Source organism: Pomacea canaliculata, linkage group LG1 (genome assembly GCF_003073045.1).
Source record: "Pomacea canaliculata isolate SZHN2017 linkage group LG1, ASM307304v1, whole genome shotgun sequence".
Classification (NCBI taxonomy): Eukaryota; Metazoa; Mollusca; class Gastropoda; order Architaenioglossa; family Ampullariidae; genus Pomacea; species Pomacea canaliculata.
In genome coordinates, this window is record NC_037590.1 from 393,259 (window position 1) to 408,928 (window position 15,670).

The 15,670-nt window shown below is 42.6% G+C and overlaps 1 protein-coding gene across 1 annotated transcript in view; it reads right to left on the reverse strand.

Annotated features, from left to right (window-relative positions):
* Window positions 1-15,670, reverse strand: part of LOC112576226 (protocadherin Fat 4-like) — a 143,983-nt gene that overhangs the window by 81,061 nt on the left and 47,252 nt on the right. The window contains exons 45-57 of the mRNA XM_025258526.1: window positions 10,772-10,963; window positions 9,298-9,447; window positions 8,586-8,771; window positions 7,680-7,799; window positions 6,888-7,073; window positions 6,348-6,476; window positions 5,522-5,704; window positions 5,178-5,306; window positions 4,503-4,691; window positions 3,074-3,196; window positions 1,989-2,165; window positions 1,158-1,286; window positions 490-675 (exon numbers count right to left, since the gene is read on the reverse strand). Coding sequence (XP_025114311.1) covers window positions 490-675; window positions 1,158-1,286; window positions 1,989-2,165; window positions 3,074-3,196; window positions 4,503-4,691; window positions 5,178-5,306; window positions 5,522-5,704; window positions 6,348-6,476; window positions 6,888-7,073; window positions 7,680-7,799; window positions 8,586-8,771; window positions 9,298-9,447; window positions 10,772-10,963 — 2,079 coding nt within the window. The remainder of the gene's footprint in view (window positions 1-489; window positions 676-1,157; window positions 1,287-1,988; window positions 2,166-3,073; window positions 3,197-4,502; window positions 4,692-5,177; window positions 5,307-5,521; window positions 5,705-6,347; window positions 6,477-6,887; window positions 7,074-7,679; window positions 7,800-8,585; window positions 8,772-9,297; window positions 9,448-10,771; window positions 10,964-15,670) is intronic.

A 15,670-nucleotide genomic window follows, 5' to 3' on the forward strand; every position in this document is an offset into this window, starting at 1 on the left:
CTGTTGCACACATGAATGCTAACTTCTCTGGGGAGTGTTCCTTCTCTTTTGCTGCATGCATCTCCAGTATACATCTCCTGAATATCCCGACCACTTAGTTCTTTTGCTCCACCCTGAAAACTCATCTTTTTTGGAAGAGCTTTGATCGAGATTTCCTTTTAAACCTTATTACGCCAATAAAGTGTGTGCATGGTTGGTATGCTATATGCTATGGCTGATATAAGTGAGATGTTTTTGATTATGGTGCTCTTACTAGGTTATATTCTTAATGTTTTTATATCATAATACCTAACATTATGTTTTTAAATGGTGTTTAGTCATCATTAGATGTGATGTCAGTTTTAGCATAAGAAAGTGTAATGAGATAGCATGATTAACAAAACTGTGCCATACAATTATAGTATTATTAAGAATAGGACCTAAAAGTAAAATACTGCTAAGAAAATAATTCCAGAAACAATCATTTACATAGAAACCAAGGTAACCTACCCTAAGATCCAGATCTCTGGCTTGCACAGAGTAAACAAAACTTCCAACTGTTGTAGTCTCAGGGATGGCAACGCTGTATGGAATCCTCTCAAAGAATGGATGCAAGTTGTTTCGTAGGATTCTGACAGTCACTGTCGCTGTTGCACTCTTCTCTGGAACTCTCTGATCACGAGCTCGAACAAGCAGCTGCACAGAGACACATGATGCAAAGCTCAGCAAAATAATAAAAGACATGACTTGGGCTTTTCAAAGTGATCTTCCTTCTTTCAATCACATGAAATAGCATGTGTACGTGAGATATGTGTGAATATAGGCTTCACGCACATGTCTGAGACTGTATACAAGCCTGTACATGAGTGAGACAGCATATGAGTCTGTGCATGTGTGAAACAGTATACAAGTCTGTACATGTGCGAGGCAGTATAGGAGTCTGTGCATGTGTGAGACAGCATAGGAGTCTGTGCATGTGTGAGACAGCATAGGAGTCTGTGCATGTGTGAAACAGTATGCAAGTCTGTACATGTGCAAGGCAGTATAAAGTCTGTACATGCACAAGAAAGTATACCCATATATAAATATGTGTGCAGACCTACAGGTTTGTAGCCCCAACACAATGGCAGTTAAGAGAGTTTAACTCAATCAAAAATTATGAGCCATCATCTAAGCACCTGGTAGCTATCTGGTTGATCGGGATCCTGAGTAAGAGAACTCAAGACACGTATGTGTCCTGTATCAGGAGTAATCCAAAAATACTTCAGGCCTGCATCTGAATTCAGAAGATCATAGCGGATGGTATCCTGCAGATGGAAAACATTCTTATGTCATTAAGCATTCATCTTATGAAATTAACACATTCACACACACACACATGTACATGCATGCATGCACACATAAGAATAAGAGAATATGAATTCCTGTATTGACCAAGTGATAGAACACGAGGAATTTGATGTGATGATGGTCGCCACAAACACATGTACAACAGCAATCTTAACACAACCTGAATACACCAATGTCAGAACAGAATTCATTAACTGCAAGTGAGTCTTCAATTTGTTAACTTTTTTCTCAAGAACATTTAACTTTAAAAGGGTTCGTTGGTTTGGTAGGAAAGTGCTTCAAACTACAGGTGATTTCACACTATGATGGGAAAGGCAGAGGAAACCAGAGTACCCAGACAAAAATCCTGATGACCACCCCCAAACATATATCACATACATTGCTCCAAGACAAGATCTGAACCCAGGGCCTCTCACTGCAGTGGCGATACACCTTTCTTAAAAGGGAAAATGGTGCTTTAAAGGCACAACCAGTTCTCTATAGAATTTTTTCCCTTGAAATCAACTTTCTATTAAAGAATAAATGTTGAAAAAGATAAATGTTTATTTCTAGCTTCTACGTCATTTGACAAGAGCATTAACCATTATTTGCTTTTATCTCAAAATCATCAATTATCAGCTTCAATCACTTTGATAACAAGAAGAAGCATTAGTACGTACACCATCAGCATCTGATGCACTCATGTTAAAGATGACACTAGAAAGAGGAGTCTGCTCTTCAACTGTGACCAGTCCGCCATCCACACGTGGAGTATTAGGATTTCGCAGGACTGAAACTGTGACAGTCGCACTTGCATGCCTGGCTGGTCTCAGGCTATCATAGGCAACAATGCCAATCTGCAGTACAAAGTGTGATTGTATTGTTACAGACATATCCTCTGTGAGAACTATTCTTAAAAACAGTTCTCCTCTTAAATACACTTCCCTTCCTGCTACTAACACACTCTCTTGATCTTTTCTACACTACTCTGTTTTGCCGATTACTGTTACCTCTGTGTCTTCACTGTCTTTCCGATATTTCCTAGTCTGTCCTGATGATTATTGTTTAATGAACACTTTGTTGTTACTGTTACTTTTGTGTCATCACTGTCTTCTTGTACTTCATCATCACTGTTCATCTTTCCATTCCTTGACGTACTACATACTGATTTATTGTTTGTGTGAAGCACTAAGCACATGCTCTTATATCAGTGGAATTCTGCACTACCTAAATTATACAATTATTATGTTTATGGTTTAATCAATCTTCATTAAGTTGCCGTGTCCTAATCTGCAGTACCAAGGTGTGATCACACTGCTAAAGACTGCTTTAAAATTCTTCTAAAACAAAGTTGGTCTACATCACAACCTGCAGTACCAAACTATAGTACTAGATGCATAATAAGAACATGGACTTGTCACTAGGTAAACTCTAACCCCGACCTGTCTTTATGTAAAGCCTAACCTTGACCTGTCATTGTATAAACCCTAACTTTCATTATGTAAACCCTAACCCTGATCTGTCATTGTATAAACCCTGATCTGTCATTATGTAAATCCTGATCTGTCATTATGTAAACCATAACCCTGACTTAGAGGTAGCTAGTAGGATGATCTCAATGTAGTCATCTGGTACAGCACAAGAAAGAAACAGACCCTTTACGAAATGAGAAAGGTCATCCTGCTCTCCTTGTCTCATCACACACGCACACATGTACATATATGTATATATATACACACACATGCATGCATGCACACACACTGACTTGGTAGGTCTCTGCAACATCATCAGTAAGGTTGCGAATGATAGAGATCACGCCAGTTGCATTGTTAACTGCGAAGTAGCTTGGCGCCTGCAGATTACCAGTCATTTCATAAAACACTCGGCCCTGAAAACCAAATAGTAAGAATTTAGCAAAAAGCAGCAGTTGGCAGTAATGGTTTACTTTTCCTTTACTTACAAAACTGATGACTTTCATTTCAACCTATTAAAGATGTAAAGTTTCACATTAAACATTAGCCTTATCATCATCATCATCATCATCATTCCTTGTTACTCCTCGAGGAGCATAGGGCCGCAACAACACCTCGCCAGCGAACCCGGCTTTGGGCAGCCCCCTCAGTTGGGCCCATGTGGTTCCGGCAGCCTTTGCCTCGCTCTCTACTGATCTTCTCCAAGTCTGTTTTGGCCTCCCAACTTTCCTCTTCCCCTGCGGGTTCCAGTCAAGTGCCTGCCTGGCAATGGTGTCAGCTGGTTTGCGCAGGGTGTGTCCTATCCAGCCCCACTTGCGCTTTTTGATGTCTTGACTAGTGGCATTCTGGTTAGTTCTTTCCCACAGGCTGCTGTTGGAGATCCTCTCAGGCCATCTTATTCTCAAAATATGGCGAAGGCATCGGTTGGTAAAGGTCTGGAGCTTGTTGTTGATGGTGTTTGTCACTCTCCAAGTTTCAGAGCCATACAGTAGGACTGCCTTCACATTGGTGTTAAATATGCGGGTCTTGCTGCGAAGGGATAATGCTCGGGAGTTCCAGATGGGGCGCAGACTGTTGAAAGCATGCCTGGCCTTGTTTATGCGGCTTCTGATGTCGTCGTCCGCTCCACCATCCTTGCTGACGATGCTCCCCAGATATGTGAAGCGGTCTGTTTCTAGGATGTTCTCTCCTTGAAGTTGAAACATTAGCCTAGCAGCATTAAAACATTTCTAAACCAATGAAGAAGTCATGTGGTGTTTTTGTGGTGTATTTAAGGCTTTGCCTTGATTATGTCAATGTTGCAGTTTACAGATGATTCCATTCACTAGCAAGATGCAGCTGTTACACAACAGTAGGAGGTGGCTCTTACCAACAAGAAGATGCAAGAATGTGGTGTTTTCAGGTGTTTATGGAAGAAGGCAATTGAAATCTATTCTGACAATGCAGTTGGACTTTGTAATGCAACAGTGTCTGCACTCATATTCACTGTGTATTGAGTATACTTCAACAGCGGCTGCACTCCTAGATAGTACAACAAAATCTGCACCCATATGTCAGTAGGTCTGCCATCTGGCAGAAAGTCCACTCTTTAATGTTTGTCAGCCACTCTTTCTTCTGTTTACCCCATCTATGTCCTCCTTCCACACATTCCTGAAGGACTGTCTTGGGTAGTGTGCTGTGCTAAGCAGCGTAACTAAACCATTTCAACACTATTATACTAACCTGTAAGTCAGGGTCCCTGGCTGTGACCAGATTGTAGACAGAAGCCTGTTGGAAGGCGCTTTCATTGATGCTCCAGTAATAGGATGTCTGCGAAAACACTGGAGGCTGGTCTGTACCAAGGGTGAAGCGCACAGTTGTTGTGCAATTCTTTGGTGATATGCAGGCCTGATCACTGGCTTCAACTGTAAACTACACCATGAAAGTGAACAAAGTCAATATTTGGTCACCCACTTGATGTAACAATCAGCCAGTCAGCACAGCCTATACACTACCTTGAGGAGGTAGTCCTAATAGGGATGACATTTATATAGTGAAATGCATCCCTGAAAAATATTTGGGTTGTGACTAAGAGAGTGTTATAATTGGTAAGGTCTTAATACAATAGTAGCATAGCTTGTGCAGATTTAGGCTGGGAACAAGCCTGAAAGATTTTAAGCACAGACTAGGGAAACATAGTCTTGATGGAATTTGACTATACACATCAAAATAGAGAAAGTTTAAATAAAGATAATCTAGTTTCAGACAAAAACAATCCAATTTCAAGAAGCTGAAATAAAAATCAGTTGTGGAGAGTCTTATCTTTAACTCAGTGTAAGACTAACCTAAGAAAATTGAATTCTTGAAAGACTACAGATCTTAGGAGATTTAAAGAATGTGTGTGCTGCCTGAACAGACCGTGAAGACGGTACTCTGGCCAAGGGTGGATAAGGGCTGGAGCAGAATGATGTTGCCAGTGTCTGGGGTGACCAGGAAGTGTCGCAAGTCCTCTTGGTCAGCGGTCAGGAATCTGTAGCGTGGCTGATTCTAAAAACAGATGAAAGATCAAGTATCTCTATACATAGATATGCATGAAAAATAATACATAAATATAAGCAATGATGCATGCTTTTTAAATTGTCCTATTACTCTAAAATCAGAAACACATCATATAAATAAACAAGTTATGGAAACAACCTCATCAAAGTCATTTATAGATTTTACAGATGAAAAAAACTAGAAAAACTGACAGTGGTACTTACACCTTCTGGGTCAGTAGCAGATACTGTACCAACAATATCACCAACGTTTGCATCTAACGCAAGAACTTTATCAATGGAGTTTGGATTGCATATGGGAGGACTAGGGTTGCGATCGACCCTGACAGTAAGGGTCGATGTGGCCTGCAAGTCTGGATTGTTTGTGTTGAATGCAATGATTTCCAGCTGCAACAGAAAATATATTGGGATTTCACATGATTGGGAGATATGATGGTGAAGATCCCTAATGTAGACAGAGAACAGAAGACGACCTAAGATTGAGCCTTGTGGAACACCAAATTTCACTTTAATGGGATCCTACACTGAAGTCTTTAACTGCAACTCTCTCTGCTCTTTTTTGAAAAAAAGGATTTGAGGAAATGGATGGAGCAGTTACTACGCTTGTAAAGTTTAAATTTTGTAATGAGCAAAGGCTTTTACAAAGTCTGCATATAAGGCTGCAGTGTATTGATTATTGTTTATATTAACCGCTGCTCTGCTGTGTGGTAGTGCTATATTGCAAGAGTGAGTAAAATTAGTTAAAAACACAAAACACCAAGAAACCACTCAACCCGTAACTAAGCACGAAGCAAGAGTGGCTCGTCGATTAAACTCTAGAAGTTTGTCTCAGAAGAATTAAGCTCATCTCACAATTTTGAGCAAAAGCACCTTATTCTAAGCTATAGATCATTATTCCGCAATGCAACAGACAAACGTTCTCAGCACCAGTACATCAGTAAGTATACAGCATGATATCCTTATAACTTAGACAATTAAGCTTACATCAACACTTGTAACTGTGAGAAAGTAGCAGAACTACCATTTTTACCTCATAACTTTGTAGGCAAAGTGGGTCAGGGAGGAGAGATGAGTTCAAGCGCACCTCCCCAGTGCTGCGATTGATAGTGAAGTACAGCAGAGATGGATAGATGCCCACTAGTTGATAGTTTATGACTCCCTGAATGACACCATTTATTAAAATGAGGATCAGGCAGTCAAAGACATAAACATCAGTGGTTCTTGTGAACAAGGTATGACACATGGGAAAAAAACCTACAAAAATGCATGGGATATGCTGCTTTTCTGCATACATGACAAACAAAATCTTGAGTCAGATATTAGTGTGGCAGGATACCCAAGCTCTGGTTGGCTATAACAAAAGGTTATAAAGGTGATAAATACTTGCTCAGATAGCATTCAAATGGTTGTTAAAATAAAGTAAATGTGTCAACATTGTGTAACTGTTGGTCAAGAGAGTGTAAACTCAAGGAACCAATTCAAAGAACAGCAGGCATGTTTGTCTAGTGTAAACTGGTGTTCTACATTGTGCCAGGAAGAAACCCATCAGCTGTGTAAAATACCTGCCTACCTGAGGGTTTTGGCTGGTGGTAGATACAGTATAAATAAGAGAGCCTGCAGGTGCGCTTCGTGTGACTGTCTGTGCTGCTGGCAGGTTGGTGAAGACAGGTGGGAAAACTCTGATAATCTGAACTGTCAGCGTGGCAGAACTCCTCTTCTCACCGACAAGCCGCTGGTCACGCACTTCAATGTTCAACTGTACATTTTGACATTTCAAAACTCTCAGCCTGTGTATACACATGTGCATAATAAATTATAGCCCATGTTTCTCTCACTAATCTTCACCCTTATACAGGTGTACTGTACATGTAATCAAAGTCTGTGAACATAGATGATCAGTTCTTATTTCATATTGTTTCATAATGGGAGGCAAGTTTTAGTGCACATACTATGTAAATTTGATAGTTTTATTTTAAACAACAATTAATCATTGCATTCTTATCATTTGTTAATAATGCAAAAAAAAAAAAAACTTTTGTAAATTTTTGTTCTTCATGACCTGCTTTTGCCTGAGTCTTCCCCCATTTTTCATGTTTGTTTTCCCTTTCCACATAATTTAGTACAAAATACATTTTAAAAAGTTATTCACATTCATAAAACTATTTACATTTACAAACACATTTTCTAACTAAGTGTGAGTCATATGTGTGTCAGTAAAAGTTATCAAGGTCTTGAATAGCAATAGTAATGCTATGAAAAGGTTACCACGTGGCCTGACAATATTGTGTGGCCTAGTGAAATCAAAGCATTCACTCATTTTTTTTTTCTTTAGAGTTTCTTTGCAAGCAGCTATATCTCTTACCAAGTCAGAGGTATAGTTGGTTCCCAGAAGTGAGTGGATAAGACTGACATGACCAGAGAAGGGGTTGATATAGTAGTAGTCAGATCTTATGCTTGGCAAAATCGAGAAAAGCAGTGAGTCCTGAAAACAAGTCATTAGGATCATGAAAATGTTATCTATAACCCATTGTTCCCCAATAGTCCTAACCCATATCATTAGGATCATGAAGATATTCTCTGTAATACAGTTTTCCATAACAGTCTTTACCATGGAGAAGGGGGAGTGTCTGGAGGCTGAACAGCAAGGTGGGTAGGGGATGACATTTACATCACCATCTAGTGAATATTTGCAAAACCAAAGACATATTTTGACTTTTAGAGGAAAACCAGAGATTTTTTTACTTTTATTAGAAAAATATGTTCCTAGCCTCTTCCTAGTGATCAAGTTGATTCAGTTGTCCTTGTAAGTCTTAAAAGAAGAGATTTTAATGGAGCACTTTTTTTTGCTCTTGCTGAACTGTATTTAGTTCTAAATGCCTATTATGGTCATTAATAAAACACACACACAAGGAAAAGAAGAGTGATGCAAGGAGAATGTTGTGAGTGCTACTGCACACGATGTAGGAAATGTAGGAACTGATGTAGGAAATGTAGGAACATAGGAAAGAAGCAGTGCTGATACAGAAGTGAAGGAGTAAAGTCGAAGGTACAATGGAGTGTTGGATGGCTTGATTAGAATGTGAAGAGCTTGGAAGACAAGAACAAATGATGTATAAAGAAGTGATGAATGCTCTTGACACTAAATTATGTAACATTATGGAACAAAGTACAATGAGGTGGAGAAGGGAAATATGGGACCAGCTCAGAAAAGCAAAAAGCATGTCCCAACAGCATAATGTGAACAGTCTGGGGAAGGAAAAGACATTACTCCGTCAGCATCTGTTGCTGCAATTCCTGTAAAGATGACTGAGCCTGCTGCAGTCAATTCAGAGATCTGTACGTTGTAATTGGTGCTGTTGAAGCTTGGTGCATTCAAGTTGCGCAGCATAGAAATGACAACAGTGCAGGTGTCTTTGCGATCAGGATAAGCAGAATCATACACAGTCAGGTCCAGCTGCAAATACACCAGCAGTCTTCATGATGCAGAGCTGCTCTGGCAGGTGAAGTGACAAAAACATTTGTTAAAACTGACTGAAAATGTACTGAAGTTATGTCTGACCTTTGAACTTTAAAGTCTAGCCTTAGCATTAACCTAATTCTTACTTTGTGTCTTTAATCTCACTGTGGAGTGCTAATGTCTTTTTTATGGAGCTCTTATAATGTCTCACCATAAAGCTTTCAATGTCTCAACATAGTGTTTTAATGTATATCTCACTGTTGAGTTTAAAGCTAATATCTTAATAATGGCACTTTAATGTAATGTTGTTAAGTTTAAAGCTAATATTTAATGTAATGTTTCACTGTGCAACTTTAAGCTAGTAAGTCACTATATAAATTTAAATTTTACTGTGGAACTTTAAGGTAGTATCTAGCCAAGGTGCTTCAATCTAATGTTTGACTGTTGACATTTAATATCTGACTGTGTACCTTTATTATCTCATCATGGAACTCTAATGTGTCAGCATGGAACTCTGTCTCACCGTATAATTTCCAGATTGGTCTCTACGCAGGTAAGAGGCATCCTTCACAAGCACCCCTAAAGTGGCACTGTTCCCATTAGCCACTGGATTAGCAAGCTGAAAGAAGGCTGGTCCTGTGCTCCTTCCCACAATCTCGAAGACAAGCTGGCCCTGCCAATCAATTTGTGATATATTTTGATCAAAAAAAGATTCAAAGAACATCAGGCGTTGCTGTTCCGTGTAAACTGCTGTTCTATATTGTTCAAGGAAGAAACCCATCAGCTGTGTAAAATCCCTGCCAAGTCGGGGTTTCAGCTGGTGGTAAATACAGTGTGAACCAATTTACAGTTTATGTGCGATAATGACATAGACAATCATTTAAGCAGATCATTGATTAGAAATACTGGACATCATATGAAATGTTTATAAATATCATTGTAACATATGCATATGACAAAATGTAAAAAGAATGTTCTAACACATGACAAATGAAAAGTTTTAAAAGTTTGTTGTTTAAATATCTGGTCCCTCTTTGTTCAAATCACTTCAGTGTCTGTTAGATCAGTCTATAAACACCATTGCAAGTCCTAGAAGCAAATAAATATGACAGACAGTTAGTAGAAACGGTACACGGACTTTTCGCAGCCGGACGTTTTGCCGACCGGACGTTTAGCCAACGTATGTTTCGTCGACGGAGGTTTCGGCGCGGGGCACTTCATTTCGGCATTTCACGCGGGACCTTTAGCCGAAGTCAAGTGTGTGACGCCCCTTAGCTCACACATTTCTCTCGCCATTGTATCAATGTATCAGTGAACTCTCTCTCACTATCCCTCCTCATGTGAACCGTTAGCTCACACATTTCTCTCGCCATTGTATCAATGTTTTTTCTCAAAGCTGTTGCTCATAATCTGTGACAATCAAAGTGAACTGTCTGTGAAGTCTGTGTAAAATTTGTTTGAAATAAAGAATTATTGTGTAATCTAGTAGTTACTTTCATTCTTTGAGAAGTAAGTAAGCTCTCTCTCTCTCTGACATAATGCGGCGAAAAGTCTGTTGGCTAAACATCCGGTCGGCAAAACGTCCGACTCCGAAACGTCCGGCGGCAAAACGTCCAAACACGACTAGAAACATAATTTTGATTTAGTGCTTTAATGCTGATCTAGTGTTTATTATGTTGGTTCAAACCTGGTCACCCAAATGACACATTCACTGCCCTCTCCTCAGTCATTTAACAGTATGACTGACAATTACCAAAGTTTGTTGAGAGGCTACTAATAATTAATGTCTTTGCACAATTTATGTAAAAAAAAAAATGCTTGCTCTATTTAGTGAAAAACTCACAATTCATAAGCTTAAAACAAGAAATAGTATAGAAACCTCTTCTCAGAAGTAAATTTAAAAAAACAAATGAGATACAACTTCCATCTGTATATTACCATTTTATTCTACTGATCCGAGAGTAAAAATAAGAGCTAATGCTTAGGATCTTACTAACCTTGAGGTCAGAATCTGAGGCAGTGACAGTACCAATGACTGCATTGCTCCCAGCGTCTTCACGGATATTTGTAAAGGTATACATATCTTGAGAAAACTGGGGATCGTACAGGTCATGCAGAATGGTGATGTAAACTGTAGCCTGAGCTGTTCTCTCATCTGGCCTTCGCTGGTCACTAGCTCGTACTATCAGCTGCACATCAAGACAACAGCAAAAGATTATTATGTTAGGAGTACACTTAGCAAAATCTGCAAATATCTTTTCCTGGCTGAAAACTTAAGTGGTCAAGTAAACAAATGTCTGCTGTTTATGCTCACACAATTACTGCTTTCTTTATGGAGAAAATAAATACCTGTGCTATCTGAACTAGATCACTGATTCTTACTGATGGCAAGATTAAAATAAATCTTACATCGCTGATAGCTACAATTCGACTTGAATGCTATAAAATCTAGCAACATCCAAAAATTTCTGTACCAGAAAATCCCCTACAGTTGAAAATCGCAATTTCTTCATTATTATAAGTCGTCCCTGAGATAGACTTTACATCAGTGCCAAAGAGTCATATGTTTCAACATTGTACTGCAATTTCTGCTTTGTGATTGTAGCACTCTAGAAGTGTACTGAGTATGTAATTGTTGTTGTAAGGTCAGCGTCGAGTGACGCTGTCCTATTTCCCACGCTGGCTGCGTCCGTAGGTAGCCAACCTTGTCCACCCGCGACCACTGCCCTTTCCCACGCTGGTTGAGTTCAGGGTAGCCGACCTTGAACTGCCCACCCCCCGGCCACTGGTCTATTGTTACACCCGCCTGAGAACTTGGGTGGAAACAATGACCAGACAGGGCGAGGGGGGGCAGGGGATGGAGGGATCGACATTCTAGAATGTTCCGAGGGTAGGAAATAAGTAGCGGGCGGACAGTGGTTGGCATGCTGTTGTTGAGATTTGAGAGAGAGAGAGGAGGCAGGCCAGCAACCGAGAAAAGAGTTGAATAAAGAAATTTCAACGTGAGAAACCATCTTGTGTTTTCCTGTTCAACTTAGTCCAACCCTACGTAGCCATTGACGTATTGGTTACATTTCTGGCGCCCAATGTGGGGCTAGTTGTACAGGAGCAACTTTAATTCCTCGGCAGAACACCATGGCTGACTGCAGCACAAACAGCACCGGAGCAGCAGATAAAGACAGCATCATCGAAGAACTTCGCTGCCAGCTAGAAGAGCTCCGGTCTGAAAGTGCTAGGAACGAAGTGACAAAGGCAATACATGTGCAATTACTACCGCCCGTTCCTCTCCCAGAATTAAAAACATTTACTGGGCTTCCGCCTACATCGCCCCAAGAGGTCACCTTCGAGCAGTGGAAAGTGCAGGCGCTCGAAATACAAGACGATGCACTGATCGAGGAGAAGTTCGCGTTCCTGAGACGAAGTCTGAAAGGAGCGGCACATCTCCACACCAAAGACAAACAGTATGGCACCGTCAGCGAATTGGTTGCAGACTTGCAGGCGCTGTTCGGGGAGCTACAATCTGCAGACGACATCTATATCGAATTGTGTCAGATGAGACCGACCCGAGAGCAGTGCCTGTCACAATTCCTTCTGCAACTCTCCACGAAGATGTCGGTGCTAAAAACATTAGGTGGCCTGACGGAGGAGGAATGCAACCGCAGGCTGTATTATATATTCTCCAAGGGAATCTCCGAACCGATGGTCGCCATGGACATTCGAAATAAATTTGGGATTCCTGGGGAAGGTAGACCCACCTTCCCAGAGTTATACTGCCATGTGCGGCAGATTGAGAGTTTGATCTCAAAATGTGATTCATCAAGTGAGAAGGGTGAGAGATGCACCAAAGCCCGTACAGAGGTGCGTGTCACCCATGTACAACAGGACAGACCAGTCCGTAAGGTGAGAAGAAGCAAGTACTGTTTCAAGTGCGGGGAAGAGGGACATTTTTATCGTGAGTGCAACAATCCGGTGAATGCAGCGCTGGTGGTGCAGAGAGAGAGAGAGCGGCGGAGACAGGAAAGCAAGTGGCGGAAGAAACAGGGCCTCCCCGAACTGAAAGGGACCACCACAGAGGGGCGAGTGCTGGTCCAAGAAGGCGACCGTGAGACCCCAGCCGAGAAGGTGAGAAAGCATCATCATCTCCTTTCAACCGCCGCCAACACCATCGAACAGGGCCTTTTAGAACTACGGCCAGTTCGGTTAAACAGTGCAGTGCTGGATATTCCTCCGCAGCAAACTGTGGAGCTGTGTGGTACCCTGACAAACACTCTGAACGCACCTGTTACAATCACTGCGCGTTCACAAGAATGGTTACCGGAAAATATCACGGTAGTGTCAGCCAGTGTCACAGGGTCGAGAGTGCAGGTGGCAGTGAGAAACTCCTCTTCCAGACGACATGTGACGCTGACCAGTCGAGTGGTGCTCGCGGAATTACACTCACCCGGCGCAGACCAAACAAACCTCGAGGCGTTGGTGGGACCGAGCTGCGAATCACCCATCCGCATCGACGGCGTGACGTCACGCTGTTTGATAGACAGCGGCTCGCAGGTGTCTATTGTGTCGGAGTCCTTTTTTCGCAGAAATATGCGACATCGACAGCTGGAAAACCTGGATTCTACACTGCAAGTGATAGGAGCAGGCGGTCATTCTGTGCCCTATATTGGTGTTGTGCGTGTGTCGGTGTGGTTGCCTAAAGACGTCGTTGGTGTGGACAGTAAAGTAGACACCTTACTACTTGTCTGTCCAGACACGGAGTATTCGTCACGAGTGCCAGTGATAGCCGGCACCAACATCCTGAGAGCATACGCCCGACAGTGCGAACGTATGGCGGGGCGGAACTTCACCACAAGACTACCGCTGTGTGGCATGATCGCTCACGCCTACAGGGAGGCGACTAGTGCACCAAATGGACGTCTGTGCCCGGTACGACTGTTGACACCGGACACGACACTGCCACCCCGCTCGGTGACCGATGTCCGAGGGATTGTGCGGCATGGTGCAATCATCAACAAGGACGCTGTGCTGATCCAGGAGCCGACAGTGGAGGCGTTACCGGACGGGGTGTGCGTGTTGAGTGGCAAGGTGTCAACAAACACTCTTCCCCGGATTAGGGTGACGTTGTTAAACACCACCGATTCACCAGTCATTATCAGAAGGAAAAGTGTGATAGCGGACCTGTTCACCATACAGAGTGAATATTCACTCCCCAGTGTGTTACAAGACTTGAACTGCGACTTACAAGACGCTGGCAGGACGCACTGTCATGCCAACCACGTCGAAGAAGAAAAGAACAGTGTTCCTGAACTATCGGAGAGATTCCGTTTTGGTGCAAACGTCGACCAAACATGGAAAGACAGATTTATAAAGAAGTTGTTAACATTTAGTGATGTGTTTAATGAAAAAGAGTTTGACTTGAACATGACAGATGTTGTGCATGACATTGAACTGACTCCAGGTCCGTCGATTAGAGAAAGACCGAGGCCTATACCGCCACAGGACCTGGAGGAGGTCAGACAACATGTGCAGCAGTTGCTGGATGCTCGCATCATCAAGCCGTCGACCAGTTCCTTCGCTTCACCCATTGTGCTAGTGAGAAAGAAGAATGGGGCACTGCGCATGTGTGTAGACTACAGGAGGGTGAATGCGCGGACAGTGAGGGACAGTTATTCGTTACCAAAAATTGAGCAACTGTTTTTAACGTTGAGTGGGGCTAAGGTTTTTACTAGCCTAGATTTGTCGAAGGCCTATTACCAGGTGCCTCTGTCCGAGCGGGCGAAGAAGATTTCTGCATTTACCACCCCGTTCGGACTGTACGAATTCCAGAGGTTGCCATTCGGCCTTGTCAACGCCCCCATGACATTTCAACGGTTGATGGACTGTTGTTTGAGTGATATGAACTTGGCAGAGCTGATTATTTTTCTCGATGACATTTTGGTACATGGCACTAATCTCCAGCAACTAGAAGATAGAACAATTAGAGCTTTGGAGAGGATGCGTAGTTTTAAGCTGAAACTTGACCCCGATAAATGTATTTTTGCCACCACTGAGGTCAGACACCTAGGATACCTCATCTCCGCAGAAGGTATTAGGCCAGACCCTGAAAAGATCGAGGCTCTGACCAGTTGGCCTGTCCCCAAAACAGTGCGAGATGTTAAAGCGTTCCTAGGGTTTGCAGGGTTTTATAGGCGCTGGGTTCCCCAGTTCGCGCAAATTGCCAAGCCTCTGAACGACCTTACTGTTGGATATGTACCACATAAGCTTAAAAAAACAGCTAAGAAGGCGGGTGCACTCAATCTGTCGTCAGATATATCTCACCTGTGGGGAGAGCGAGAACAAAGTGCGTTTGAGTCCCTGATCAAAGCACTGACTGCAGAGCCGATGCTGGGCATCGCTGACCAGTCCCAGCCCTTCATCCTGCACTGTGATGCCAGTGGCACTGGTCTTGGCATTGCTGACCACTCCCAGCCCTTCATCCTGCATTGTGATGCCAGTGGCACTGGCCTGGGGGCCGTGCTGTACCAACATCAACAGGGCGAACTCAAGGTAATCGCATACGCCAGCAGAGGGCTCAACAAGACAGAAGTGAACTACCCCGCACACAAGCGAGAATTTCTCGCTCTGAAATGGGCCATGACAGAGAAGTTTCACGACTACATCTTGGGCTCCCGCGTCACCGTGGTTACTGACAACAACCCGCTTTGCCATGTGCTGAAGAATGCAAAGTTAGACGCAGTTAGCCACAGATGATTGTCATCCCTGTCACTGTACGACTTCGACCTCGTGTACAAGCAGGGCTCGACACACACCGATGCGGACGGGTTGTCAAGGCGACCGCAGGACCCGCCAGAAGCAGATGAAGAATACAGGGACACCTTAGAGAAAGTTGGGTTCCTACT